The following is an 18,289-nucleotide window of genomic DNA, read 5'->3' as shown; positions in this document are numbered from 1 at the left end:
GTTGATGTATTTTAAACTTCTGATCAACTATTATTTTTTTTATTATTCTAAGCAATTTTGGTTTGGTTTGACTGCAGATTACTTTGTAAGTATCCAGATGTCATTTTTCATCAGTTTTAGCATATGATTCAGCTTTGATTCTATGTGAAATCTTCTTGCTCCTAACAATGATAAAGCCAGTTTCCCTGTGATTAAGACAGTGATGATTTGGCCATGTGCTAAGAGTCTTTACTGTCAAAGTAACATAAGATTGTTTAAAATTTACTTTGGCTTCACCTTGACTTAATGATCAGCTTAAACAGATCTTCCAAAGGAAACTGAAAACGAACTGATGTGAATAAATGAACTAATCAGCAAGGATATTTTGTCTCTAGATCTGATCTTAGCAAAACACATTTGTACCTAATAACCCAGAAACTGTTTTTAGAGGTTCTGTAGTATTTAACTATGAGAAAGTAAAGCTCTTTACTGCTTTTGCAGAGGCTTTGAGGATTAGAGCCTTCTTCAGGATGCTCAATCACATCCCTCAGGAGAACGTTGCTGTTCTTCCTCTTTTGTTTCTTTTCTCTCTACTTGTTACCTTGCTGCACTCTGAGACTCTACTGGTGATTGTTCCAATGCACTGGCTCACAAAATCAGATGTAAAATCACTTATCCCTTCCTCTTCAACAGCACCATTATTAAAACTGCATCAGTTCCCTAATTCTGTTTGGTATGCATGGTGAAAACCCTTCTGGCTTTACTGTGCTGCCACATCCACTGTGGTTTCAGAAGTTTGACTCAAGTATCTTAATTGTTATCTATACTGAATGTATGCATCTTGGCCCTGTTGCTTACTGTTATGAGTAGTCCTGTTGAGGTGGTGGCACAATATGACTTCTCTGTTGCAGATTCTTACAGCAGTAGTCTTGCCTGGGAATCGGAAAGTAGAGGAAAATTCCAGAAAGTTTTCTAAATTAATATAAAGTAAAAAAATAACACGAATCGAGGCTTTTAACTATGCATTTCCTTCCTTTTATTTTTAGGTATTTTCTTTATCCTTGACAAGAGTGAGAATAAACTTTATTTTAAAGTCATATTTAGTAGTACAGTCTTTGATCTAGAGGCAGATATCATCTGACATCAAAAGTACCCTTGATCTCAGCAGGACTGAAATACTGGAGCGCAAGGAAGCCCACAGTAACAGTATTAAATACACACAAATGTATTGTGGGAAGATTATAGCAAGTGTGTCAGTTATCACAGTGCAGTAGGAATTCTCAAAGGATCTAGTCTGGCACTTTAAACTATAAAAGAAACTGGGTATCATTAAGTAAATATTAACATAAATCTGACCTGTTACTTCCTTAACATGATTCACTTGTGCTCAAGTCTGAAATTACTACTTAAGTTTTATGTTAAGAAAATGAAGATGGGAGAGATCAGGAAGTAGAAACAGTCTTTCTTACGGTATTGTTACGTGCTAGGGCTATATGTGAAGATAAAGAATTCTACCCCGTGGTGCAATCAGAGTTGCAATTGGGCATGTAATTGTGATGTTGCAAACAATTTTTTGCAGAGAAACAGGTTTGATCACCTGTTTTCCATCTTTCATTTCAGTCACCTGTTTTTTAGGAAGTATACAGCTGAAATACTGACTGTCGATGGCTGGTAGCAGCCCTGTTGAACATCAGCTCTTTCTCACTCTGCCTTTCATTGTCTCCATTTTATTGGCCAAGTTGGCAGCTTTTGCTTCTGTCCCATGATTGTTTTCTGCTTAAGCTGGACTAGCTGCTGCTGAATGTGCTGCTTAAGGAATGCTGACGCTCAGTCCAGGACCATTGTCGACTGATGACTGCCAAAGATGTAACTGCAGATTTCGGGCTTCCTAAATCCATATGTTCTGCTTGTGGTAGGAGCAGGAGAGTGAATTTATTTGCACTGTTTGGGAGATAAAACATTAGAAAGAATTGTGCGATGGATTTTGAATGTCTTATGCATGTATGAAGTATCTTAAATTTCTGGCTAAGCTTATAACTTCAAAAATCCTTTTGTTAATGCTCACATGAACTAACAGCTATGTAGTTTAACAGCAATGTTATGTTTTTAAGTTACACGGATAGCATTGTTTTCATCTGCTCTAGAATTTATTGTTTGAAGCAGCTGGGTAATATGCTGTGTTAGAATTTACACAATTTATTGAATGTTCACAGTGTGAAGAATAACACAAAATGCTGCCTAACCTTCCATTCATGTTTTGTTGTTGCTGTAATGATCTGAAGTGCTTTAAAGTGCTGCTGGCTCCATATTTGAACTCAGCAAATAACCATGCAGTAGGTATTAACAGATCTGTAATAGGGGTACTTTGAATTCAGTTTCTCAAAGATGGAATACACAAATGTTTTAAATTATCCTGTGTTTAGAAAAATCAGTGGAAGGATTAAAGTAGCTTGAAAGAGGTACTGAATATACTTCAGTATTGTTTGACTGCTTATGTCCTTAGACTCCTTGATGTCCAGTGCTGCTTCAGTTTTATCTTCTGCACAACACTTGTTTTTCACTCCGAGAAGCTAAAACTTATTTGTGTCAGTGTCAGAAAGTGAGAGGGGATAAAATGCACCTGCAAGGCTTGGCATTGGTTAATATTCCCTCCTGGCAGCGCCGTGTTCTTTTGAAGGAGGGCTAGAGCTTTCTAGCTGCTCTGAGTTTTAGTGTTCTGCTTCAAACTGAAAAATCTAAAATGAGATGAAAGTAATCAACTGGCAAAGTCAACCTGCTGAAACTATCTTGTTTTGTAACTGCTGGACTAAACAATGGGTCCACAGTGTAATTATGGCAAAGTACAGGTTGTTACACTGCTGCTTATGTGAGATAATAGTGCAGACTGGAAACTACAAGTTTTTTAACCTAACTCTTCTGCTTTGCTCTTACTGTTTTTGTAGGTGATACTTGTATTGCTGTGTCTTGAATTCTGAGATCATTTATATCTGAAACAGATTTCAACTGTTTTTGGCTGCCACAAGGGTTGCTACTACCATGCTGCCCACTTTGGTCTCCTTGGTCCAGTTTCTTATGCTGGTAATAGATCTCTGGTTGCACAAACCCTAATGTGGAATCAAATTAGACAGAATGGAGTTGAGTAGTACACTGTGTGGCTACCTGAGTAGTGCTGTGACACAAGAGCAGGGGGTGTAGAGTGCAAGAGGAAGACAATCTGGTCTAGTTCAGCTGTATGAGATCAGCTTTTGTGACTGTTCAAACATCCTACACGTGTGAGCTTCCTTCTAAGAACTTTTCTAAAAGTACAGGTCACATTTGCATCCTTGGGCTTGTAAGATGTGTAAGAGGCTAAATAAGTCTTTCTCCTTTTTTGCTTCTCTTTGCACCAGACACTTGATTAGAACTGCAAGGATGCTTATGGGTGAAAAGTGCTTCCTTGCAGCTTTTAAATATGTGGTAGTCCAGACTAGCTGTATATCATGACTTCAAACTGTTTTCTGCATTCTAGCAGATTCAAAAGCGCAGATCCATGGTGCACAGTCTCTTCTAATGTGACAAAATTTAGAAACTATTTAATAACATCTAGACCCTGTTTCATTGTCAAGATGAATTCTTGTTTCTGTTTCTCTTGGTGTGGTATGCATAAGTTTAAAGGGAAAGGTCTCCACCACAAAATGACTTACAAAACTGTTAGCTTTAATTAGTAAAATCTTTGCTTGATCCTGCTTTTGCAAACTGTTGAGGGCATTTAATTTATTCAGTGGGTTTGTCAACTGCCTTGACAAGATCCAGGCTACTGGTTAGTATGGTGAACGTGGGCTCAAGCTGTTTCTGCTTGCAAGGGCTATAGAACATGTGAGAGGGAACTGGAGAAACAGAATTTGTTTGCAGGCAGGACCTAAGGCTGTTGGCATCCAGCATAAAGAGGATGTGAAATAGACTCTTGTCCAAAATGTGATAAGGTCGTCTTTCATTTCTCCAGACTCCAAGCAGAATCTTTGAAGTATACTGATGGTCAGAGAAGCTTGTGGTAGAGCAGTTGGGGACATTGCTAATAAATCTTGGAACAGCACTTGCTGCCTGAAAGTTATGAAACAGCGCTCATAGGAAAAAAAATACTCTATTCTGCTGTAGGGAACAATACTGTGGCTATTCGTTGGCTTTTTTGCCAAGTGTCTGAATCTTAAAGCAAGAAAGCCTTTGGCCAAGGAAAAGAAAGATTGTATTCCTTCCATGGCCAAAATTAAGTTGTCCTAATTTATTTAGGTGTTCAGAAAATCACTTCTCTGTTACCTCGTACTTGCTTCTGAAGAAATACTTACAATATACACACTGTTCTGACACATTGGTAGAAGTACTTGGGAAAAGGACCGTTCCATTTACTAGTTATCCTAAATGAGCTTTTCATCTGATGTCATTCTGCTGGTAATTGTACAATAAGGCTTCTTGGAAGAATTGAGACCAAGCTGATGCTCTGGTTCTATAAATCAGTAGAACTTGGATCCTCAGAACTGCATTTCCGTGGGTATGTAGCTTTCTCTCTTTGCAACAGGAACAGCTAACCTAAAATAAACACTGGGTAAAGAAATGGCATGGAAGACTTTGGGATAAGGCTCTTTGTGCTTACAGTTCAAGTTTTCTTTTGTCTAATTTCAGTGAATGAATCTATGTATTGCCTTTGAAATGAAACAATCCTTAGATGTAATCATCAGAATTCAGGGGATGTAATTAGCTGCTAAAACCAGGCTGTGTGCAAGCAGAATAATTAAAATGCGCAAGAAATCGGGATAAGATTTTAGCCGGGTGAGACAAGCAAGTGGCCTTTCAAACAACTGTATGTTTCTTATTTGGGGAAGCCTACTGTAACTGGGCACTCCAGTGGTGGGTTAGCTTTGTTGGCCTTGGCAAGTTTGTTGCAAACGTAATGTTTTCCAATCTTTAGAGCTCCAGAAGGGTGAATAAAAGGGTTGGAGTGTGGGGGAGGTGGAGACAGCACAATTCAGTGCAATGTCAGTCATAAATGGTGCAAGTAAAAATGTAAGTAGAAATGGATTCTCAAATGGAAAGCTTCCAGATTTCATTTGCTCATATTTTTGACGTGCTGAAGTGTTTTGGGCTTATTTTCAAAGTAACTTTTTTTTAAAATACGAGTTTGCATGTTTTTGAACAGAATTTTTTTAATGAATTCAGAATACAATATTCATTAGGCTTCCTGAGGATTCCCACCTTTGAAGAGGGCCATTTCTCTGACTTGTACAAAAAAAAAACAAGTAATGTATTTTGGAGAGTGGTTCTGATCCTCTGTTCTCATCCAGGCCAGTGCTGACTAGGTTGATGGTCCAGGTTCCTCTAAACAAGTAGTGCTGCAAGTAAAGTAAAGAGCTCACTTTAGGCTGGTTCTTGCTATGCAGTTTAGAGGCCAACACATATAGTAAGGAATCTGTCCTCCTTTTTCATAGTTAAAATGTGTAACCTGATGGTAAGAGGTAATTCTGCATTACTTAGTAATGGTAAAGGATAAAACAGGTGTGTATGAATTGTGTTTCGACTTATTTCCCTTGGAGGGGAAAATAAAGACAAATGGAGAGCCTAACATGGAATTAATAGCATAATGATACTTTTAATACATCTTCTTCAAGGTATATGCTTCCGTGAAATGTTTTGTTGGTGGCTCCATTGATACATATGGTCGTATCTGAGGCATATTAGGCACATGGGAGTATGAATCATTCCACATGCTCGTTGAGGAAAGCTTTTTGGTTATAAACTTGGCTAGATTGTATTACTGTTGGGGGGACGGTGTTGCCATAAATTTACTCGAAAATAAATAAAAACTGTGTTCAAAACTGTATTTGTTCAGACATATTGATGAAACTTGTTGCAAACACTCTCACTGAGTATTGATTGTATATACTGCAGGCACTGTGTTTTGTAGTTATAAGTTCAGGAAAATAAATATTGGAATATTCTTGCAATTAACGTACTGGCTGTTACAGTATGGAGTAGAAATGCTCGTATTTTATAGGACAGGCAAATTTATAATATCCTTTTTGTTTTATCAGGCACTTTCTGTTACCTTTTTCTCTTGCTGCTTAAGCTTCCCATTTCAGTGAGTGTGCTCCTGCAGTCTTCCACAGCACGTTCATTTGTTACTCATAATGACGCCTCATTCACACTATTAGTTGCAAGAGAGAGAGTCAACACATAATGTGCTGACCTAAGTAGAGAAGAAAGACTTTGTTTTTTATGCTATTAGTTGATGTTTTTTTGAACTGCTTCCATACAAAAAAACAGATCTGTAGCACCAGGAGTGTCTGTTTGGTCTTTGTGTTGACAAAAGTTAAGGTTGCTACATTAAACTTTCTTCATCCAAATGCTTGGTAAGGAGATACATTTCTGTAAATAAGTCAGTTTTTTTTTCCCCCATCTGCTACAAGGAAATGTAGCATATAAGCATGATAGCATATAAGTAAAATAATTGCAATGTAAGCATTCTGCTGTCAACCATCCAGGGACCTCTCATGGGCATGAGTACAGCTATAATTTTGTGTTTGTAGTGGATTGAGGCTGGAATGTCTAATTGTATAGTAGAATTCTTCTCAAATTGCTATCTTTATAGTGCAAATAGAACTCACGTTGTGTGAGTATCTAAGCCAGATGTAGAAATGAAATCAGCACTGTGGTACAGTCTGTGAGCAGGGCAATCCCAGCTCCCTGCATTTTCAGCCCTCTTGCAGTGTTTCCTCTCACTGATTTTGAATCTATTCCACCGTTTCTCAGAATGGAAAAATACCCTTTTCTTCAGAAGACACATACTCTGCAAAAGAGTAGATTCTAATGCAGCAGAAGCACAGAGAAGCTGTAGCAGACTTGGCCCAAGGCAGAGCACCTGCTCCTCTCACGCTTTCTCTTTTGTTCCCTATCTGAAGAGGTGCTCTCTGTCCTGGCACCCCTCTGGCTTTGCAGGCTGGGATGATGGCCTAGAGCAGATGCTCACTGCTTCCTGCCTTTGCTGCTAGTCAGAAAACTGCGCTTTGCTGCCCTCGTGCTGTGCTGAAGAGCTGAGTATAAGCAGTACCTCACAGCTCTTGCTTCTGATCCTCTGCACGATCTGTCTCACAGTCCACATGAAAAGTGACACCAGCAAAAATCCCACCTGTGTTAAGGCTTTTCTGCCTTTTCTGAATATGCTGTAACTAGTAATTGCTTCCATTCCAACCTGCAATTTTAAAATGAATTAAACAGTGTGTTTAATGTGTGTTAATCAAAGGGCCTGCTAGTGTGGTTGAAGTAACTTTCAGTCATTCACCTTGGCATGCCAGTAGAAGTAACGTTTTGTGTGGCCATAAAAGGTAAATGACCAAAACAGTTAGAATCCTAAACCTCAATTAAAAATTCAGTCAGAACTTAACCTTGTTTGCAGATCTTGGTCTGTAGGGCACTTCTGGTTTTATTCTCACTTTAACTGTGGTGGGAGTTATATAATCCTTTTTATTACATATTTTGACACTTCAGGATGTAAGTGCGTCTATAACAGCTATATTGATTTGTTTTGCTTCGCTTTTGTTTCCTAGGCTGTGAAGATATTATTGCTGAGAGCATCTCTCTAGACACCTTAATTGCCATTTTGAAGTGGAGTTCTCAGCCATACGGTTCGAAGTGGGTTCATCGTCAAGCACTGCATTTCCTCTGTGAGGAATTTACCCAGGTCATGACTTCAGATGTCTTCTATGAACTAAGCAAGGACCACCTGCTTACAGCTATTCAGTCTGACTATTTACAGGTAACCTGCAGCTCAGAATGTAGCTGGTTCTGCTTGAGGCAGGATATGTTGTGCCACTGCCAGAAACACTTGTGAGTAACCTTAGATATTAGTCAAAAGCTTTGTACATAAGCACTACTTTTTAAGAAGTAAAATGTAAAATTGAAGTAGTGAATAAGAAAAACTATTTTGTTCTTGGCTTGTAACGCAACCCAAGCTGATGTTATATGCTGTTACTTAAGAGATTAGTAATAGCTTAGAAACAGATGCAAATTAGTTTAAGTAAAGCTTTTGTGAACTTAACGTTTCTTTACATGCTCAAGTGTTTTATTAAAAAAATAATAATAATGATTATGTAGTCATAATACTTATACTGCTACAATGTATATCCTAGTTAGAGGCAGTGAGAGCTAATAAATTCAGAAGTGGGGAGACAAAAATGTCTTATCTTGCAAGCGCTGTGGAATCAATTTGTTTTTCCTTTCTGCTTTGTAATGCTCCTTCAGTGAGTGTGGGTTTAGGGACAGCAAACTATACTGACTAATGGAAAACTTGTGGGAATTTTTTTGCTGCCACCTCTTCGATGAATGTATCTTTAATGATGGCTACCAAATTTAGCATAAACAATATTGGACCCTTTAAATTTGATCTGTCCTGGTCTTGCTTTTTAAAGTATGGAGTGTTAGAGGTTATTTAAAATGATTTGTTAGAAAACAAACTTAATTTTTTATCTATGTGAGTTTTTCCTCTACAGTTGTTCTTTGACTAGTATATGCTTGAGGTCATCATGTAGTTGATTTTAGTTACTATAACTTCTCAGGCTGTGCAGATACTGAATTTGTAACATTAAATAGAAAATCTGACCAATGCCCAGTGTTGGAATTGCACCTTTTGAATCTGTCATTTGGATGTAATACTTTTTTTCTTCCTAAGGATTCAGTAAATGACCTAGATGTAGGAAACAGAGTGGTGATATATCAGTAGTGCTCCTTAAAATATTTAGAACGAGTACTATTAAGAGACATAAAATAAAACACTTATTTTGCTGCAGTTGTTTCTTTTTAACCATGAAAGATTTGTGTCTGTATGTGTGTCATTTAAACTGATCATATGTGGATTACTGACTTTCTCTTTCTACCAGGCAAGTGAACAAGATATTCTAAAATATCTAATTAAATGGGGAGAACACCAGTTGATGAAGAGAATAGCAGACCGAGGTGAGGATACTTTTTAGTCATGTGCTGTCAAACCAAATAAACCATAATGTTTCTAAAGCCTTATTCTGGGTAATCTGTAATCTAAGAAAACTTTGAATCTGAGAAATCTGCTGCTCATAGTGTAGTCAAAACTAGATGAGCACAAGAATCTTTTGAAAAGGATGAATTATCCTGTAGTGGAAAAAAAAGAAAGCGTAGACATTCTGAAGGAGCTGAAGTAACTCAGTCTCAAGAAGAATGGGCTTAGGGGGAATCTTACTGTCATAAGACATGTCTGACATGTCTTATGACAGTAAGAAAATGCAGCCGTGCTTTTTTCTTTGCCTCTCATCCTTTCAGAGTGTGCCATGAGGCATTAATTCCTTTTTTTTTTTTTTTAACTGCAAAGAAGAGTCAGTGCAACAGGTTGCCCAGAGAATTTATGAAATATTCATCCTTGGAGATAATAAAAATCTCACAGATTAAGAGCAATCTCTGTCCTACCTACCCGAGAAGGAGTGGGGAATAAGATGGTTGTGGCTTAATGTGTTTTTGAAATCTGCTGTTACTGCTTGCAGTACAGCTGTTTTGTCATGGATGTGTTGGATGAGATGCAACAACAACAAAAAGAGTTGAATGATGTGATTTTTAGTGACCTAAGTACTAGAATTTTGTTTTTGAAACAAATTTTTACATGTTTGATTTATACATGGTTGGAATGTAATGGAGCAAGTTAAGCTGACTTGAAATGGTGGCATAGCTGCTTGTTTGGAGTAATTTTGCAGCTTCCTGATCTGTGATGATCATTAAGTAAATAGCTCATTCTGTTTCCTGGGATGTGATGCACAAAAGCAGAAATAAAATCTGTCAAATTCTGTCAGACAGGGCCCAAATTTAGTCCCATGGTTTTATTTAAATGTAAGATGCTTGCAACAGTGAGTGTGGTGATATCAGTCAAATATTGGAAAACACTAAAAATGTGGTCTGAACTTGGGCTGCCTGTACTGAATGGGGAATGTCTGACAAGTTTCCTCACAGACTGAAGTTAGTCAAGTTCAGGTTGGGCACAGTAATTAAAATACAGGTAAAAGTAGGTATTTACTTGGGGAAAGAAATCCCAGAATGTCATATGGTGTCATTATGCAGTCTTCAGAAAGATATTCCACTCCTGGATAAATTGATGGCTTATGAACTTGAGAGCAATTTAAGTGGTTGTGACGCTGCAGTTACTGAAGTGTTTATTCCTTTGAGGCTGGGATAATTTATCCCAGCAGTCTCCTTAGGCTTTAATTTGTAGAAAATTGGTTTCTGAAAACTGGTGGGGAAGAAGGAAGGCGCTGTAGAAGAGCGTCACTGGGGAAACTACAGCAAGACACAAACATTTTTGTAGCATAGTTCTAGGTAAAGCTTTATGAACATGGAACACAAATGCTACTCTTGTGTTTCTTTCAGGCTTACACATTGAACATGACAGCTGTACAAATGGCCAGTGGTCATATAACCTGATCCTGACTTTGCTGATGCTTTGTATCAAATTTTAATGTGTGAACCACTTTTGTGGGACAATACTGAGAAATGCTGCTTTTTCTAAATTTTCTGTAACTTCCTATGAGCCACATAACTTATGATTTCTTATCTAGACATTTCTCTTGTATGAAATAACTATTTTTTTGTTCTTTTCTACAGAGCCTAATTTACTGAGTGGTACTGCTCACAGTGTGAACAAAAGAGGCGTGAAGAGGAGAGATCTTGACATTGAGGAACTGAGAGAGATCCTGTCTCCACTTTTACCTTTTGTCCGCATAGAGCACATCTTACCCATGAGTAGTGAAGTACTGAGTGATGCAGTAAGTCAGTCATCTCATACAAGTATTATCTCTCATTTCTTTGTATTTTGGATTCTACAGAAGTCTATGCAAGGTTACATGGATTTTTGCATTTTTTTGTACTTCAAATCTGTTAGAAAACTAAAACAAAAATACAAAAAACAGTGGTTTAGGGATTCAGTGCAACAAATACATTTCTTTCAAGTTCTTTTTTATTTAATAAAACATTAAATTTTGTCTTCATTCTCCAAGATGAAGAGAGGCCTGATTAGTACTCCTCCTTCAGACATGCTACCAACATCAGAAGGTGGAAAGTCAAATGCCTGGCTGCGACAAAAAAATGCTGGAATATATGTGCGGCCGAGACTGTTCTCACCGTATGTGGAGGAGGCTAAGGTAATCATCATTAACTTTTGGCTGTTGTTACACTGAAGTCATCAGGGGGTTCTGTGAACAGGGAAAAATTTTGGTGTGTTTTGTCTCTCTTTGCATGTACTGGCCTAAAATACTAACATTTTCAATTTAACAAGACTTACAAGTTTGATCATCAGGCTCAAGTCTCTAGAACTGATCAGAAAAATTTCAACAAAATATTTTTTTGTCGAAATTGAAATGTTTGCGAGACAGATCTTGATGAAATTCCACCGGAAACAAAGCAGCGTTCTGAGGGAAACCTCCCTGGTTTCCAGCCAGTTTGCCGGCCCAGCTCCTCGGCAGCCCACCTGGCAGGCGGATGGCAAGGTGAGAGCCTGAGAGTCCCAGTCTGCAGCTATTCAGCAACCTTGGTGCCAGGTCTTTCAGGCTCCCCAGCTCCCACTGGAGCTAGGTGGAGAACCTCTATTCCACTGGGCAGAGGACTCCAATAATCCGTTTTGTTGTTTGAATCAGAACCAGAATTCTTTCAGTCCTGTGCGAAGTGGAATAAATATCTTGTGTCCAACTTGATTGCAGTCCTCTGTGTCTCATTCACACAGTGGTTTCCTTATTCAATATCTTGTATGAGGACTGTAAAACTGAAGAGCCCGTGCCATATTCTGTTTGACAGAATGGGACCCTTATAGATGGCCTACTAATTATTTGAAGCAATTCTATCTTAGGTCATGAGCTTGTGAGTCCCAGCTGTGCAGGTGACTGCCAAACAATAGGATAAGGTGAAGCTGTGCACATCCACGTTGTCTGGAAACTCTGAACACTGCTCTCAGATCTCTCACCCTGTGCTTAAGACAGAAAATACCTTCTAAAGTTTGAATGGTGACATCCTCTTTGAGGAGAGGGGAAAAAGAATTATTTTGCATTTTGAGCACAGATGAGAGAGCACCAGGTGGCACTAAAGGAACAAAGGAGAACTAGCCAGTTAAAAACTTAGCTTTGTACCTTGGACTGTTAAAACTAACAGAAATGTGTTTAAAAATGTATGATAAAAATATTGACGCTCAGTTTTCAAGTGTGTGTTATGGGAGTGCTTTAGCAATAATCTTCAAGTTCATTCTACATGTCTTTTTGGTCAGGAGTCCAACTTGTTTCTGATAGCATTGCATTTTGCTGTTATTTTTCTAAGAAGCATAATTAGTTGTTTAAGCTTAGAGGAATTATTCTTGTTTACTATCTGGTAACTGTTCTTATTCATTTTGATTACTGAGAAGTACAAAAGCTTCAGATAAGTGACTTCTAATTTATTTCCCTCTGTTCACCTTATTTTTGAAAAATAAGCTTAAATAAGAACCTTATTCAAAGATGTGCATAAATCCCTTTGTCTTGTTTAAAACATCTAAGGGAAACACATCTCATTTTCAAGGTTCTGTCTTTCAGTGGTACAGAGAGTTGAGAACCATAACCGTCTGAGGGAGCATTTAGATTTGCCTTGAGAAGAATATTTTCGTTTTGACACATACAAATTAAACAAAGCAATCTTCCCAAACTTTATTCACCAGCCTACTATTAGCTTTGAAAAGCCAGTGCTAATAGTGACTGGAAACTACAGTAGAAAATGATGTGGATGTGTCAGATACTGTTGGGGACCTGCTTTAGACACGTGGTCTTGGAGCTGTGCTTGCAGCAGCTCCAGGTGGCCTTGGGGCAGTGCTTGCAGAAGGTCCTGGTGGATGTGTGCAATGCCTTCACGAGGGCTCTAATGGCTGTCGTTGCAGTCAGTACTGGATGAGATGATGGTGGAACAAACCGATCTCGTTCGTTTGCGGATGGTCCGAATGTCCAATGTGCCAGATACCCTTTACATGGTAAACAACGCGGTGCCGCAGTGCTGTCATATGATTACCCACCAGCAAGTTAGTACTAACCAGTCCAGTCCTCCTTCAGTCATAGCCAATGAAATCCCAGGTAAGGCTGCTAGATCACTGGTAACTCTGCTTGATCTCTTGTGAATGGTTGGGGGCTTTGGAGCAGGGGAAAGCGAATGTGTGAATGCTACGATCTCCTCAGAGAGAAGCACTTCTGTAGTATTTTCTTTCCACCCAGCAGTAGTGTTTCTGAATTGATCTACTCTGAGATTATTTATTATGCCATCCACATACATTTTGTAAGAAGGTGAGCTACTGGAAGGAGTAGTACTTCTACCTGCTTTGGCTGAGCAATTTGAAAAACCTCGGACTAGTTAAATTCACTGTAGAATATTTGCTGGACCCTGGCTCTCTGTTCTCGGAGTGGTTGGTTATCAGATTTATACCAGTCCTTCAAGATGGATATGATCCAGAAGGGTATAAAGTGGCTAGATATCTTCTAAAATCAAAAAGGTAGATGGACCTTAACCTGTAGAACAGTCAACTTGACTCAGTTTTCTAGAAAAAATGTTGAAGTAGGCATTCAGAACATGTTTTTTTGTTGTTGTTGTTGTTGGTTTACCACATCTATTTGAGGTTTTAAAGTCAAACCAACTTAATTCCTTGTGCAACAGAGTAAATTTTCTTAGGTGGATGTGTAGGTACTTTAGGTTACTTGGTGTTGACGCTCACAGAGAAGCCAGAGTCATTGTGATACATTGTCATTTATGTATTTGGTCTTTCAGTGTCAAGCTGAAAGAGTGTATCTAGTGGGATTGCCAAAGTATCTTTCTGTGTGTAGTTAGTAACTTAAAATGCATTTTCATCTGTGAACTGCCAACTGAATTGGAAGATGTGATTTGGACAAAGTTTTGCCAGATCTTGGTTTCTGGAGAAGCTGACAGAGGAAATGATTTCTCAGAAGTCTCCAGCATTTTGCAGAAGCTCTTGTGGTCAGAAAAACATGTGACTCTGGGGGGCAGTGATGCATCTTGGCCAATTGGAAACTCCACTGCAGCTTGATTCTATGTAATATTTAGGAATTATTGTCAGCCCTTAGATTTGAGCATAGATGTGAGCTGCGAGCCCAGCCAGTAGCTGGAGCATGGATATTGTCACGTAACTGCCTGCTTTGCTTTGTTCTCTAATTATGCAAAAGATTTGGTTGTTTTGCCAATTCTTTGAGGCAGGAAGGATAGATGAGAGCTGATTTGAGGAGATTCAACCATGTCCCAGACCCTTAACTTGTACAGGAGTCTGTCCTTGAAGCACAGATGCTGCATGGGAGCTCTTGAAGGGAGAACCAAGCATCATCAGCTTTGTGCCTCTTGGTCTGGGCTCTGGGAACATGAGCTGCTTTGCAGTTTAGGCATTCTCCAGCTGTTGCTTGCATCTTGCTTGTACTGCTGTCAATTGACTTTATTTGCATAAAGGACATTGGCAGCTTCTCCTGGTACTTCTGTTGCAACGCTGTTCTGAGTTCAAATTCTGCTGAAGGTTGAACAGGTTTTACAGGTAATTGCATTTCCTTTAGTATTTTGCATTTTCAGCTTGGATTAGAAATCCTGCACCCAAGCTGTATTTTTCATGTATATGTAATATCCCTTCTGTATGTTTCACATGAATAATTGTTTAAAAAAAAAAAAAAAACACAATAAACCACCACCAATAACAACAAAAAAAGCACAAACAAAACCTCCTGGGTTATCATTTTTAATGATAAACTTAGATGATTTTTATGCCCATTAATATGGAGAACTAATTAAACTTCTCTGAAATCCTTGTTTGTTTGTTTTTCAGTGTTTGTAAAATGTTGGGTATAGCTAACATCTGATTGCCAAGCCAGGATTTTTAAGAACAGCTGAGGTGTATGGAGCATAGAGTAAAGGATACATTTACGAGCCGTGAAGACTAGATAGAATTGATAGTTTTTTCATAGTACAGGAACTCAATTTGGAAGGGAAAAAGTAAACTTGCACTACTTACATCTATTACATGCAGCAATGTGAACTGTGTGAAATCGGGAACAGTTGTAGTGCTGTGGTGTTGGGTTTTTTCCTTCTGTGTAACGCAGATGTCTTTTCGCACTGTTTTTGCTGCCTCATCTGCTTAGTTTTTATGAGCTTTCACTATGGACGTGTGGTCATGGTACTTTGTAGCCCCTGTAAAGCTGGTAAGAGGTCAAATGACGGGACTTATTTATTCAGCGGTCTGGACCTGTGTTCTTTCTTGATAGGCACATTTTTTTTCTGAGGACAGAAAGACCACAAAGAAATACAATTTGTCATCAAACAGCAGTGAAGAGTGGCATGAGAATGTTTTGCAACAGCATAAATACCCCCAAATTATATATGATTTCCTTCTGGAAAGGTTTCGTTTAATGATTTCAATATGTGTGCATAAAACATCATCATTGAACAGGTTTATGTTGGCATAGTTTGTGTAATTATTTTTTTCAAATGCTCTTTCTGTAGTTACGTACTGATATTGTGGTCTTGTGATTACAGAATTCCACTAGAAGTATAAAGAATGCCAAAAAAAAATCAGTGAATTCTTGGCCAGTAGTATTCATGAGGGAACAGTCAGTTGTTGTTTGACATCCTGCCTCTACCTCAAATCATAAAATTCCTGCATTATAAGGGTAAAAAGAAGGCTATATTTGTGGTTCACTCCAGCAGAAGCTGGAAAAACAGTGTACATTTTGTGTGATGTATACATATTCCATAATGATGTTCCAAGTTGAACTCTGCTTGGCAGAATGTTTTCCTTTAAAAAGGAAAAAAAAAGACAGGCTTAGTCATCCTAGAGTTCCTTCAAATTTCAATCTAACCATTGTAATTGAACTTGGTGTCTCTCAGTTTTAAAAGTAATCTGTTATCCCCAATTTTGTTCTCTGCTGTCCCACCAGTTCCCAGTCTGCTTGTTGTGAAGGAGATGATCAAACGGCTGCAGGAGCTCCGTCACACTGAGCAGGTGCAGAGAGCGTACGCTCTCAATTGTGGGGAGGGTGCCACAGTCAGTTATGAGATTCAGATTCGTGTGCTGCGGGAATTTGGACTTTCTGATGCTGCTGCTGAACTTCTGCAGGTATGGAAAGTTGCTGTAGTAAGATCAGAAATTATTTGATTCAGGATCTGTTCTGACTATGAGTTGACTTGAATGTGTAATCTGCAATAAGAGCTATTTTTGTGTGTGGACGACATCTTGATGCTTTAAAATAACTCTAACTTTAGAGTCATCCAGGTGCAAACTACAATGAGACTGTTGTGTTCAGCGATGTGACTTCATAAATGTATAGGTACAATCTATAAATATTTATTTCTTAAAGGTTGTTGCCGTTCAGGCTGTTCCTGCTGCCACAGATCTTGGAAGCAAAGTCAAATCTCATATTTCAAGTAGATTGAGATTAAAGGGTTGTTCTGAAGTGGGATAAAAAGCATTAATGTACACTGCCTACTTCTCCAAGGAAGCACCAGGAGTATTTGACTTAGTTCTTTTCAACTGAAGGCTCTGAAAAGCTATTTTCTAGGAAAAGACTGACTTGGCATTCTTCTCCTCGTTTGGAAGTATGTGATGAAATGTTACAGAATTTTAGTTTATTGCTCTGCTTCCAGATACTTGGCAAATAGTTTCTGTAGGATAGCTTCAGCATGCAAGTGGTGATGTTCACATGTGAGTGGCTTGCTGCTCCTTCCTGAGATTCTGTATTTGTCACTTGCCTTTTGTTTTTATAAACTTGAATCATTAAGGTTTGAAAAAATAACTTTCTAAAAAGAGTGGTATGATTTATCTGACTCCGTAAATGGTGTATAATCAGAGAACAACGTGAACAGTTTGCATTTTTGATAATCAAAAGGCAGTTCTTGAGGCTAATCAAAGCATGACTAGAGGATTAGATTCATCTCTTCTGGAATCAGGAAAAAGCAGCTTAAGTGATTCAGTAGATCTGCATAGAACATGTCAGGACTTGGAAAATGCAAGTGCCACTTCTGTTTGTTGCTATGAAGCAAATTGCATTTGTTGGTCAGCTTTTTCATGTAGTGGATCTGATGCCACTTGCCTTTTTTAAAAATAACAAATAATCCACGGCAGCTGTAATTGCCTTGAGCTTTGAGGTTTCCTGTGGCAAATTTGCTTGGTACAGCACTAGTCGATTGAGTTCTGGAACTGACACACATAGGAACTTTTTCTGGATGACTTCCTGCTTGTGTCACTGATGGTTTTTCTTCCTTTGCAGAATCCTCACAAATTCTTTCCTGATGAGCGGTTTGGGGATGAAAGCCCACTCCTGACTATGAGACAGTCTGGACGATGTCGCGTGAACAGTACTCCCACTGCAGAAACCCTGTTTACAGAACTGGACTCTTTTGTGGCCTTCCATCCACCATTGCCCCCTCCTCCACCTCCATACCACCCACCAGCAACTCCTATTCACAACCAGTTCAAAGTGGGCTGGAAACAAAGGGTGCCAAGTCAACATCCCTCCCGGTCCTTTTCTTACCCATGTAACCATTCACTGTTCCACTCCCGAACAGCTCCCAAAGCTGCACCTCCTGTCTACTTGCCCAGTGTGAAAGCAGCCCCCCCCGATTGCACTAACACTACGGGCCTGGGGAGACAAACTGTGGCTGCAGCAGCAGCAGTGATGGCAGCCGAGAAGCAAGCAGTAAGTATATTTTCTTCTCCCTATCTCTGGCAGTTCAAAGTAGCTTGTTGAGAGGAGGTGGAGAGAGTTCACACAATGTTGTCACTTGACTTAGTCAAAACAGCAGCATCTCTGCAGGTGAGGACCAAAGTCTTCTGCATCTGAAGTGTCATCTGTGGAAGATTGAATGCTCCAAGGGCAGGAGTGATTTTGGAGGGGCAGATAGGGCTTGTAAAGCTTCTGAAATAACGTAGTTTGCTCCATGTGAACTTCTGTAGAGGACTGTATGCTGTAATTCAGAGGTAGAAATAGTGAGAATATTTTGGCTATTCACAGATAAGCAGCCCCAAACTAAACAGGTGTGTATAAAGGGAATCTATGGAGATTGTGAAGGACAATATGTAGAAAGCATTTTAAAATGAATAGGCAAGCAGAAATTGGTAACTGTAGATATGGAGAAGTTTGTTAGAGCATAATTGCTGAACTATAATACTATGCAATAGTAATACAATGAAAACAGTTAACTATCTCGGATACTGAACTGAGAGTTTTGAAGTTATAGGAAGAAGTAAAAAGAATTTGTGAATTCATTTCTTTAGTGAGAA

General features: G+C 38.9%; 1 protein-coding gene across 2 annotated transcripts in view; it reads left to right on the top strand.

Annotated features, from left to right (window-relative positions):
• Positions 1-18,289, top strand: part of BTBD7 (BTB domain containing 7) — a 51,354-nt gene that overhangs the window by 27,641 nt on the left and 5,424 nt on the right. Inside the window, exons 4-11 of one of the 2 annotated variants that reach the window (XM_085225527.1) lie at positions 7,554-7,762; positions 8,883-8,958; positions 10,624-10,784; positions 11,016-11,159; positions 11,391-11,504; positions 12,911-13,100; positions 15,948-16,126; positions 17,277-17,705. In XM_085225527.1, coding sequence (XP_085081653.1) covers positions 7,554-7,762; positions 8,883-8,958; positions 10,624-10,784; positions 11,016-11,159; positions 11,391-11,504; positions 12,911-13,100; positions 15,948-16,126; positions 17,277-17,705 — 1,502 coding nt within the window. The remainder of the gene's footprint in view (positions 1-7,553; positions 7,763-8,882; positions 8,959-10,623; positions 10,785-11,015; positions 11,160-11,390; positions 11,505-12,910; positions 13,101-15,947; positions 16,127-17,276; positions 17,706-18,289) is intronic. The other variant, XM_085225528.1, reaches the window with a different exon arrangement.

Source organism: Meleagris gallopavo, chromosome 5 (genome assembly GCF_905368555.1).
Source record: "Meleagris gallopavo chromosome 5, MGAL_WU_HG_1.1, whole genome shotgun sequence".
NCBI lineage: Eukaryota > Metazoa > Chordata > Aves > Galliformes > Phasianidae > Meleagris > Meleagris gallopavo.
Note: the sequence above shows the minus strand (reverse complement) of the source record. Positions and strands in the feature narration are given on the sequence as shown.